At 43.2% G+C, this 12,726-nt stretch overlaps 1 protein-coding gene across 1 annotated transcript in view; it reads left to right on the plus strand.

Annotated features, from left to right (window-relative positions):
- Nucleotides 1–12,726, plus strand: part of NRIP3 (nuclear receptor interacting protein 3) — a 274,148-nt gene that overhangs the window by 119,539 nt on the left and 141,883 nt on the right. Inside the window, exon 3 of the mRNA XM_086955990.1 lies at nucleotides 3,485–3,567. Within this exon, the coding sequence (XP_086812116.1) occupies nucleotides 3,485–3,567 (83 nt within the window). The remainder of the gene's footprint in view (nucleotides 1–3,484; nucleotides 3,568–12,726) is intronic.

The raw sequence follows: 12,726 nt of genomic DNA on the forward strand, positions 1-12,726 counted from the left end.
TTCTCATGTTATTTTGAATGCCACTCCTTCCTCATTAGGAATTACAACTTAAAAACATATAAGGACATTTTCCAATGCTAGCCTATGAGAGGAGTGGGCCTCATGGCAGTGAGAAACAAAATGGGCTGTTTGTCACTACCAGGATATGCCACACATAAAGGCACATGTCCTACCTTTTACCTATACAGGACATTGCCCATAGGACTACCTAGGGGCTACCTTAGGGGTGATCTATATGTAATAAAAGGGGAGTTTAAGGCTTGGCAGGTAGTTTTGAATGCCAAGTCAAAATAGCAGTACATTTCGCAAACAGGCCTTGCAGTAGCAGGCATGAGACCGGTTTGAAAGGCTACTTCTATGGGTAGCACAAGCAGTGCTGCAGGCCAGCAGTATTGAATGTACAGGTCCTGGTTATATGTGATACTGCTTTACAAGGGACTTCCAAGTAAATCAAATATACCAAACAGGTTTTAAAACAATCATACCTTGTTTAGAGGAGAGAACACATGCACTTTAACACTGTTTAGCATTGGTAAAGCGCCCAGAGTCCTAAAGCCAATAAAAATGTCAGAAAAATAGGCGAAGGATGGCAAAGTATTTGGGGATAATCCTGCAGAAAGGACCAGAGGGTCAGGTTCAACACAACCCACTTCCAGCCTAAAGCCAGGGTAGAATTATCAATACCTTGATGCCAGTTCTACACCTCTCTAAACCCAGTTGGATCCCTCTGTCCATACTCTCAGGGCCCTCTTAGGTAACCTTTTCCTCACCAGCATACCTCACCTGTGAAGTGCAAGGTCTCCTTTCATCCAGGGGTCTCTGTCCTCTGTGGCTTCTCACAGTGGGGCATCCTTTCTCCACTTCACCTCCCACCAGTTCTGGGGTGGTATCCTGAGACTGGTCCCCCTGCCCAGGGTCTGTACCCTCAAGCTCAACAGCAGTCAGGGGCAAGTCCTTCCTCTCCTGCCCCTCCTTCTGGGGTTATGCACCCTCCTTTTGGGGCTGGTACCTCTTAATCCAGTACTGTCAGGGCACTTGTGGCACCCTTCCTGTACAATTCTCCCACCAGTTCCGGGTCTGTACCCTTAGGCTGAACATGTGCCAAGGGATACACATTCTTAATGTGTTGTGTAAGAGTCTGCCTGGCAATGGTCTCCCAACCCCTGTCTATTTCACAAAGTATGGAGTCCTCCCAGGCAACCCTTGATCCACTGATACTCCCACTGGGTACTGTATCCCCTCCTAACACTCCATCTAGACTTCTGCACCCTCCTTTGCAGAGTGGTACTGCCAGACACCGGAACTGGTGAGGCGCATGTGTCAGCCACCGCCCCAAGTTCTCCTGACACTATGGGGTCCCCCTCACTGCACAGACTAGGTTCCCTCTCTGGTGTCGCCTCGGGGTACTCTCAAGGCTCTGGTACTGGGTTTTGGGCACCATGGGCCTCTGCCACCTCTCCTCCTTCTCTGAGAAGGGACATTGTGACCTCTACCCATCTCACTACGCTGAGACCTGTCTGGGCTACTACGTACCTCCCCCCACCCTTGGTTGGGGGGAGCCTGAGCCACTCCCTATAGCATAACTCTTAAATGCCTTCCCATACCCTCTGGCATTCACCCAGAGCTGCTCCTTTGCAAGTTCCCTTGGGACAGAGAACGTACACTCCAACACGTGTTGGCGTACTTCTAGATAACAATAACGGAACATATGCTCTATGATAATCAGTTTGTACAGCCCTTCAAAATTATTTACATTCCTACCCTTCACCCATCCATCCAGTGCTTTGCAAAAATACTCCACAAATTCCTCCCAGGACTGGTGAGACAGTTTCAGGCTGCCCCTGACCCTCAACCTATAATCTTCATGGGTGAATCCATACTTTCTTATCAGTGTTTCCTTCATGGGGGTGTATCTCTGCCTGTGACTCCCTTCTAGGGCCAGGCGGGCATCCCTCCTAATCTCAGGAATATAACTCCATAGGCCAGTTCCCCAGTCCTCCTCAGGGATTCTGTGCACTGCCAGAGCTCTCTCATACTCCTGCGACCACTGATAGATGTCATCCCCCTTCTAGAAGCTAGGCACCACGTCTGTGGGTATGCGAGTGTAATTGATAACACTGGACCCAATATTGCTCCAGGTCCAACAGACACCAACCTCAGCATCTACTCATTTGTGGGAATGGTTGCAAATATGCAATTTGACAATTTGCGCTTCTTAATAATAAGTAGCGATTATTTCCCCTTCGGGGCCATGCTGTAGTTGTAAGAGTTGCAATCAACCCCTAGAGGGAGTATACAAAATCCCTCTATGCTGGCGCCTAGGTTGCAAATTTAAGAAGTGGCATTGAGTGGAATAACCTAAATGGCATTTAGTCTGATTTAATCGCACCTTGCCTAGTCCTGGCTTGTCATAAAAGTATCACTTTTCTGCCAGTTACGCAGAGCCAGAGCCTCATTCAAAATAACATAAATGGATTTTAAGCACCTCAATTTGAAGTACAAGATTAAAGGTCGCTTAGGTGATGCCAGGGCCATTGTGTGCGACGCTGTGGTAGGGTTGAGGAGACCGATGGTTTGTGCCCTTGTCAGTTAGGCGTGTTAAGGTGAACTAAGACCATTCGACCTCATTATGAAATTCCCGGTATTTGGGTTGGTAATTCCCCCCCTGGAGTTATCATAGTGGCTGGTACCGTATCTCTGTGGGATCGAAAAATGCACCATTAACAGGGAAACTCGGAGAGTTCACCAAGAAATGGGGAATAACATTGGAATTGGATTTACTGCAGCCAATTCTCTTAGTAATGCACAATCACAGCCGATTTGGTATCCAGAGATTTTGTTGTTGCTTCAAGCAGTTAGAAACTGTACAGGCCTGCGGTGTTTCTGCATTACCCGTAATCCAGATGGGCCAAGTAACCCATATTCCAGTGCCCATCAGAGATTAGGACTAACGTTCAATGAGAGCCTTAGGGACAATTTTGCAAAACATTTAAACCTATTTGTCCTGATGTCAATAAATGGGGTAAACCGTAAAAAGGGACATTCTACCTAGTCTGTGTTTGTAGTTTGTACTGCTTTTTATAATTCCCAATATAACCAAGAGGCAACAACGTTTTTAATCCTTTCTTTAAAACACATACAATTTAGCGCATGTCTATATTTAACTATGTAAAGATGCTAAATACTTGTTATCAGCGATTAAAAAAAGAGGTATGAATAATTGATTACCAATTTACCTTTGTAACATGTATGTGAAATGTAGTTAAAGGAATACAGCCGACTACCTATCTCTTGCAAATACGTTTTTAAAGCATGTCTGTACATAAAGCTCTTTTCCACAAAAATGCTGAGCTTCACCGACATCTGATGTTGATGGGCATTAGTCTGAATCACGCTTTGCTTAATAAACTACCCTCCTTTGGGTATGATGTTCCTGGTTGATTGTGCAATGGATGTTCACAATAGCATATCTTGTCTCCCACAGTGTGCTGGAAAGGATCTGAAAGTTATGATTGATACCGGCTGTCAGTACAATCTGATAACATCTGCATGCGTGGATAGACTGGGGTAAGTAGTCTGTTCAACTGTTTACATTAAAATAACTCCTTGCGTGACTTTTGTGCAGTATTGAAAGTAGCGTGAGGTAGCCACTACATGGTTCCTGCTATACAAGTGCAGGAAGTTAGAATAAATTATTCTGGGAACTCACCAGCTATTCATGGTTTATGCTATGTAGGCCAGAATAACAACCCTGGGCTAGTATTCTAACTTTCCGAATGTTTGTCTATAAGCCAGGTCTTTAGCTGGTGGCGAAACATAACTAAAGACGTTTCAGAGCGTACATTTGGAGGAAGGGAATTCCAAAGTTTAACTGCATTAACAAAAATGAATAATTCCCCTGATCTGGATTTGTGGAGTTTAGATTCCACTACTAGGTTTGCATTGGAAGATCTACATTTTCTCTCCAGAATATAATTTTTTAGGTTCTTGCAAAAGAAGCTTGTGGCTGGCTTAGATCGATGCAATACAGAACTTTTGAAGACTTGGCATTGAGTATAGAAAGCGTGGAGCATCCACCAGCAACCCGACTCCCGTATCCTGAATAACATCAATCTTTTTCCAGAGGAACCTGGGATGGTCCAGTTGTGAAGCATTCTCATAACCCATCTGGGAACCAATCAATGCAATCACTCTTTGAAGCGTGCTATCAAATGTTAGTAATTACATCTTTCTCAATATTCTGTTGAAGTACATAACCTGTGATACTGCAGCGACTTGAACCGATCACGACTGCAGATTATCAGCCTTGATTAAATAAACCGGATAAGGGTTTAGCACCCAGTTCAGGTGGCTTGTAAGTGTTCAGCCACATGTCATTCCACCCTTTGACTATCTCATAACCTCAGTCTTCTCTGCATTTAGTTTTACCTACTTACTACCCATCCACTGTCAGATGTAGAACAGTGTCTCGGAATGCATTCTGTGTGGGAGGGGAGGTTATTCTCAAAACCTAAGAGAATTTTGGGTGCCATCTGCATACATGAGAGATCTGATTCCTCCTTTCCTTGGAATCCTTGGCAACTGGGAATACACGGATATTGAACAAGTGATGTGTAATGGCCAAACCTTAATTGTGAGTTTTCTGATACCAGTACTGTATAGAAGAGGACAAGTCCAAGAGCACTTTCGGTGTCAGGCACCCACAATATTGGTTAATTTACCTGTATGCGTTCGTTTTTCAAACTTTGGCCTGGGAAACCATTCAATTTAACGCTTTTTACCCTTTGGAATAAACACACCTGGACACACCATCAACACCCTGAATGAGAAGGAACAAGCGCCCGGTGGAAGAATTACTGGTTGGAAAATTCTGCTCAGAATTTGCGTCCCCTATTTGTGTTACCAGAGAATATTTAATGAACCAACCTATGTACTAATAGGCCGGTTCACTAAATTATGATTTGGAATAGATCACAATCCAACTGACCTCATGAATGTTAATGAGTTAAGTTGTTAATTATGACTCTCTCTGATTGGTGGTCATCTCAGCGACGATGGGTTAGCAGACCACCATGTCTGTGATTGACTTTCAGTAAAGTAAACTTTTTTAAATTCAGTCCGTTTTACTTAAAGGAAATAGGGCTGTGTTTAAAAACAAATGATTTCTTTTTTAAAAAGTTGGCAGTGGAGGCCGCCTCCCCCCAACAAACATTTATTTTTTCATTCACAAAACGGAAGGGATCCCAAAGGGACACACAGGTTTTACCAGCCTCCAAGTAAGTGCACCCTATGGAATCTTCTAGAATAACAAAATTACCACACATCTTTAAAGGATCGTCTTCTTCACAAAGTCGAATACATGTAAGAATACTACATTTCCTCGTATTGTTCTCCCAGCAGCATCTAAAAATGTATGCATGAACAGCATTGCAATTACATTTGATACTCTTTCTCCATATTTAAAAATGTTTTCTGTGCAGACAAATTGATGACAAGTGCTTTATTACAAATGTAGTAGTGGCACATGCAACGATAACAATAAAAATGACTAGAATTCCACTTCTATGCTTTTACCACGCATACATTTACAACGAAATTCGTTGTAAATGCATGAATGGTAAAAGCATGTTTTTTTAATGTTTGGATAAGGTAAGTATGGGTATAGGGGTATATGTTTTGGGGTACTGAGGTATATGTTTTGGGGTTTTTGGGTATTTTAAGGGTTCAGATATAGTTTTGGGTTATGGGGTACAGGGGTAGTTTTAGGGTGTAGGGATAGGTATGGGTTTTGGGGTACAGGGGTATTTTTAGGGTTCAGGGCTAGGTTTGGGTTTTGGGGTATATGGGTATTTTTAGAGTTCAGGGGTAGGTTTGGGTTTTGGGGTACAGGGGTATTTTTAGGGTTCAGGGCTAGGTTTGGGTTTTGGGTTACAGGGGTATTTTAGGGTTAAGGGGTAGGTTTAGGTTTTGAGGTACAGGGTTATTTTTATGGTTCAGGGCTCTTTTGTGTTTTGGGGTACAGGGGTATTTTTTAGGGTTATGGGTTAGGTTTGTGTTTTGGGGTACAGGGGTATTTTAAGGGTTCAGGGCTAGTTTTGGGGTACAGGGGTATTTTAGGGTTCAGGGATAGGTTTGGGTTTTGGGGTACAGGGGTATTTTTAGGGTTCAGGGCTAGGTTTGGGTTTTGGGGTACAGGGGTATTTTTAGGGTTCACGGGTAGGTTTGGGTTTTGAGGTACAGGGGTATTTATAGGGTTCAGGGCTAGGTTTGGGTTTTGGGGTACAGGGGTATTTTTAGGGTTTAGGGATAGGTTTGGGTTTTGTGGTACAGGGTATATTTATAGGGTAAAGATAAGTTAGGTTTAAGGGTGTTGGGGTATTTTAAGGAGTAAGGGTGGGTTATGATTATGGGGTGCAGGGGTATTTAAAGGGAGCAGGGTGGACACCTGGAGCTGGAATGTACAGAACCTGGGAAGAAAAAACAATGAAATATTGGGCACAGTGCTCGCTTTTTTTTCCGTAATCCCGCGCCCCCCACACAGCCACGCCCCCAGCACACGCCCACAGCACACGATATGAGACATGGCATGAAGAGCAGAACGTACCACACGCCCCCAGCGTTTGTCACACCTCCAGCACACGCCCACAAGGGACTACTTTGCTGGCATGGTTCTTTTACCTTTTAAATGTGTATGGTGGGTGTCTGCATAGCCTATGTCCTTCTGCTGCAACTGCCCTATCCAACGCTGTATTGGGTGTTGTGATTGGTGCTGTGGTTCCTGAGATTATCCGCCTCAAAGGTTTTGGCTCTCTCTTTATTATATTAGTATAGATATATATAATTTTTTGGGTTTTTGGTTTTTTTTTTGTGTGTGTTTGATGTCAATTTGCTCCCACAGCTGTGCGCTGTCTGAATAATGAAAATAACATAAAGGGAGAGAGAGAGAGAGACGGAGTGGATTCGTTCTCCCTAAGTTGAATTTTTTAAACAAAGAGAATCCACCTTCACTATTAGGATGACAATATTTGTCTAGTAGCGGCTGCCCACACAACCCTTTTTTTCCTAGGTCACTGAACCTGGCATAATATAAATAGTGAATGGCTATAAAAATGAAATATTATTGTTTCTTTCCTTGTGTTTTTCCCTAGGTTCGCTAATCTCAGAACCTTCGTGACATTTGCTTTAGGTACATATTAGCCTTTATTTAGATTTCACTTTTCTGTAATTTACAGACTTTTTGTAGGAAAACGTGAGTAAGGTGGGGATTTGTGCACCCGGTCCTGAAACTCCGAAACATGTTGACACACACATGAGGTGATGTACATTGCATTACATAAGAACCTCTAAATACACCCTTTTAACAGTACCAGCCCGGGGGCCCATTAAATTTTCTTTTTTTTAGTCTACCCCACAAGCCAGGTACTTTTCAACCATCACTAGAGTCACTTCGAACCCCACCACTCACTCACTATTACAAATAACCTCACACGAACCTCACATAGTCATTGATTAAAAAGTGCTCCCGCGTAGACGTAGGTAGCAACACGCTGCATCCCGTAGAGGGGGGCGAAGACCCCAATGATGAAGCATGACACCAAGGGTTCTTTTGGTGTGTGAGGGGTATTTAAAGAACACTACGTGCTGGCCACCATTGTAGGGACCACCCACACCCACCTGTGGATTCTCTTGTTTAAAAAATATATAAATATATATATTCACTTCCAATCCTGGCAGCGGGGAACAGTCAGGCACAGACTCCGTAAAGTAATGGCACAAAGGTTTTAATGATCCAATAAAAGCTAGACGCGTTTCGGCGGCATACCGCCTTGGTCACTAAGTCTAGGTCACACTACTGTATAGATTATATACACTTCACTCATGTCTGGGTTGTCATGGTTAGCGCACGAGCACCATCATAGACATAGAAGGTTCCTGTTACATTTAGAGCATGACAGTGCATAAATAACAGAAAACCGTTCATTTGATGCCAGAAATGTCGGTAAAATACAGTAAAATACCAAGAACAATGTAAACGTATTGATGGCAAAACATTTACAAAAATAAAATAAAATATATGGCAAACAACGTGAGCAACTGGATGCTAGTATCTGCCCGTGCGTGACATCAGCCTTCTCTCATGTGTAGACATAACGAAAACAATCAAGCACCCGTCAGCCTACGATCTAAATGGATGTTTGAAACAAAGCGCAGTGGAGGAGCCTCAAAATGTTGCCGTCTAATGAATGTTGCAGGCTGGTTGGTGTTTACGAAAAAATTATGCCGGTGGTGGATGGTTAACCTGTAGTATACCCCGGGTGAGTGCCTCACAGATCGACAAAGTTAATCGTACGACAGGTTATGAGATGTACGTTCAGGTTGCTGAAGTCTGTCGTTTAGACAAAAACAACAGTGCAGGACTGAGACCGGGTGCCCGTGTGGGCTGGCAAAAAGTCATCAACCGAAAATCACAGAGGGCACAAGTTAACTAGCGTGTTGCGTACGTACCCATAGTGCCTGTAGGAGAGTGTCTCGTTTGCCTGGGATATAATAAACAGGGTGCTTCCAACCAGTGAAAATACTGTGGTTAAAGTACGCCAGAGGAAGGTGGGTGCTGCCCTAGTGGGCTGGGAATAAAAACGGCTAATAGAACATGATTGTAATCTAAAAAAATAGAGAGACAAGAGCCTCTGCTGCTAAATGTGAAGCGCAGCTGAAAGGTGAAAAAGTGACCTCTGCGGGCGCTGTACATGATGGTCAGGGTGAGATGTCACATGGTCGTTAATTTGTGAGTTAGAAGTGGGAAAAAAATAATGAAATAAAAATTATAAAAAGGTGTGTCCTAACGTCGCAGAGTCTGGAAAAAGAAGCGTGACAAGTAGCGAGAGCCACATCATAGATGAACAGTTAGTGCTTCATCTGCATTCATCCCATAGGGAATTTTGGAATTATTCAAGATGATATAGTGTGATTCCAACCTTCTAAGTGCAAGTAGCCTATTCCCCCTCTCGGGTTCTTGGTGATGGTGTCTACCATATAGAAAGAAAGATCTTGCGCCCTGCCAATGTGAGCTGTATTGATGTGTCGTGCAACAGGATATGTAGGGTCGTTATTTGCAATTGCTCTTAGATGTTGTAAGATGCGTACATGTACTTGATGGATGGTGCTGCCCACGTAAATTTTCCCACAGGTACAGGACAAGACGTATACAGCAAAGTCTGGTTTGCATGGATAGTACCCTCTGATGATGTAGAGGGACTGTCTAAAATGTAATGTGACTTCCTTGGTATTCACACCGTGTTTACAAGCCTTACATTTGGTACATTTGAAAAAACCTTTGGGTGATATGAGCCACTGGTCTTAGTTTTGCAAGGAGCGTTGTTCACTATCTTCTGTCTCATAGATTTTGCTCTTCTGATAGTGATTTGTTTTTTTTACTGGAAATAGCTCCAATGACAGGGACGTTTCTAACAGAATGCCAGTGTCTGTATACTATGTTTCTGACTTGAGCATGGTATGCATTAAAGTCTATTATCAGTCTAGGTGTCTTAATGCTAGTACATTCCATTTCAGTTTTTTTGGCACTGGTGCTAGTTTTCAAGTTTAACAGCTCTCTGAGTGTTTTGGTTGCTGCTTTATTTCTGGCTCTGGTAAGCGTTTCCTGACTGTAGCCTCTGCTCGACAGTCTAACGCAGAGGTCCCCTGTTGCTTGTTCTAGGCTGCTGGTGGTGCTGCAGTTCCGCTTCATGGGTAGGCATTCGGCGTAAGGTATTCTTTCCTTGAGAGAGGTAGGGTGAAAGCTGTGCGCATGCAGTACGGCGTTGCCTGCAGTGGGCTTTCTAAACGTTTTAGACTGCAGTTTGCCTCCCTCAACATATACATCTAGGTCTAAGAAGTGTATGCTTGTACTGCTCGTGTTGCAGGTGAAACTGAGATTCAATGAATTGTGGTTGATTTCGTCAGCGAAGATTCTAGCACTCTCCTCGGACCCTTTCCACAATATAAAAATGTTGTTGATATATCTGACATACATTATTACTTTTTCAGCAAAAGTTGTAGAGTGCACCACCATGAGTACTTGCTCCTCCCATCAGCCCATATGCAATTTAACATAGCTGCGGGCATTGCCCTGCAGTTGTTTATAAGTCAGATTGTCAAAAACAAACACATTGTTATCAAGACAAAACTCAGCCATTTGAACAATCATCAGTGAATGCTGGAACATGGGCATAGGTGTTTTGCCTAAAAAGTGGTGTAATGCATTGAGACCATCAGTGTGTCTTATGCTCGTGTAGAGTGTATTAACACCAAGGGTCATTAGCAGGTAGTTCATTTTCCATTTTACATCATAAATCTTTCTGAGGAAGTCCCCTGTATCCTTGAGGTATGCTGGGAGTGCCTGCACAAATGGCTGTAGGAAATGGCCTTGTGTCTGGAGGTGTTTTCCAAGAGTCCTCCAATTTCAGCAATTATAGGTCTACTTGGCGGGCCACACAGGGTCCTTGTGAATCTTGGGGATTAGGTACAGTTGGGGTAGTACACGATAATCACACTTTAGTTACTCAAATTCTTGTTTGGTGAGTAGACCTGCACTCTTCCAGTCGTGTATATATATATATATACAAATATATATTTTATATGATAAATATGTTTTGTGTGTGTTATTAACTGCTGACTACTGTAACTCAGGCGTGCATTTATTACTACTCATATTTGCCCATACGTTCTCTCCTTTGTTGTTGGACTCAGAGAAAGTTTTCTTGAAACTCATGAAATCCTGAACCATATCCTCACTTATGGGCGTTTGAATCCAGATTTAAGACAATTTTGGAGCACTCACAACAAACGTTGTATGCAAGAAAAGCCAATGAAACTGACTTTACAGATGCCAGGTCTAAAGTCACAGTGCCCATATGTGCTTACCAATTCATAATTAACATTACAAATCGAAATTTGCAATACACGTGTTGTCTTTCATTGTGAATCACAAGAGAAAGAGGAGACTGGGTGGGGGTCCATTCCCTTTAACTTGGTGGTATGCAAAATGTTTTTTATATTTTTGAAGGTTAGAAAGTATGGAATGGCGATAATATCTGTAAGAGGAGAAGAAATTTGCCCAATAAAGCACTGCATGCAACCCCATGTGAAATTCAAAAAGCTCCGCTGTTTATATAGTTACACTTGAAAAGCAATGTCCGTAATGGAGGTCGGCTGCTTCCTTCCAAGCGTTCCTTAATTTTCAGAGTAGCTTGAACCAATTTCTATGCCATGATGGGGGATAGTTTGCAACATTTTGCTAACAGTCCATTGGTACTGTGTTTGCATTTGTTTGCAAATCCGTTGCACTGCCAAGGGTGAGGCTGGTGGAAGCACAGTGCAACCACCAGCCAACCTCTTTGTATATGAAGCCCCTGGTTTTGTTTGTCACACTTAAAACCCTTATCTGCCAAATGTAGCTGAATTGTGCAACCCCACCTTTATATATTGCGCCACGGGTAGTACTGGCTGCTGTTTTATGGAATGCTTTACTATTTGCCTCTTATCTTACAACATTTTTTTGACGCCAAAATCCACGCCCAACCTTCTTTGGACAGATGGGCCCTTTGGCTTTGCTCGCTTGCTGGGTGCAATTCTGATGGGTGTTTCTGCCCCATGCACAGCTAGATGTTGGCTTCCCTTAACTCAAACCTTTAACTTTACCAGCTTGTTACTAAGGAGCTGGAACAACTCAGTTATCTTCTGTGCTTCACTATCCCCCCTTTTATTTCAGAGAATCAAAAAATATATACAATATAAAACACGGCGGGAGTCAAATCACAGAAATACATTCCCTCTGGTCCCCGCAGTATAGAGAGATACATTAACGGCGATCCTTCCCCTGATTATCCCCTTCCATGTCACAGACGTCCACCCTGGGGAGACAGGGACAGTGCCTAGCAACCATATATGTCTCAGCGGGGACTCTCTGCTCCAGTTTCATCGTCTCTCATTTGTAAATTGCTTTTCACAGGTAAGGGCAGATGGGAAATGCGTCATGGTGCATGGCTTTCATCTCGGGAAAGCCAGCTTTAAATGCACTCAGTCCCGAGCCAGGAGTATGTGGGTACATCAGCCTATGGTAACTCTCAAGAGAAGGCAATCAGCACAATTGGTCATGTCGACCTGATTAAAGCCATGAAATGGAACTCTGGGGAGGGGTTCTGCGAAAATGAAATACGGTGCCCTACTTAGCAGTGGAAACTGTCTTTGGTAATATGAATGCCCCATGGCATCGTTTTCTTTTGATTTTACAGAACTAATATGTATAATATAATGATATAGGCTTTCATCCAGTAATCTTCATCCATTGGTCTATTACTATGTCATTCACATTTTATTTTCTCCCACCACAACATGTGGCAATGCTTCAGCCCACCTTAGCCACTGGTTGACTTCGCTGGGAGTAATGGCATTCTGCCCTTTCACAAGGTGCACACTGGCACACAAAGTAGTTCTCTCCAGTACCAGAGACTACTATGGTAGTGGTACTTTTTGCGACCCAAAAAATATATTTTTGCTTTCAGCCACTTTTTTTTGCATGGCGAGAGCCCAGCAGCTTCCCTACAAAAACGTTTTGCAAAAAACGTGGCAAAAGAAAACAAGCAATTACAAAACCATAAGGTTGGCAGCCAACGTCGGACATATTGGCTCTGTGGAGAAAAGTAGAAATAGGTCCCATGAGCCATAGAG

This window comes from Lissotriton vulgaris, chromosome 2_1, assembly GCF_964263255.1.
Source record: "Lissotriton vulgaris chromosome 2_1, aLisVul1.2, whole genome shotgun sequence".
NCBI classification, from domain to species: Eukaryota; Metazoa; Chordata; class Amphibia; order Caudata; family Salamandridae; genus Lissotriton; species Lissotriton vulgaris.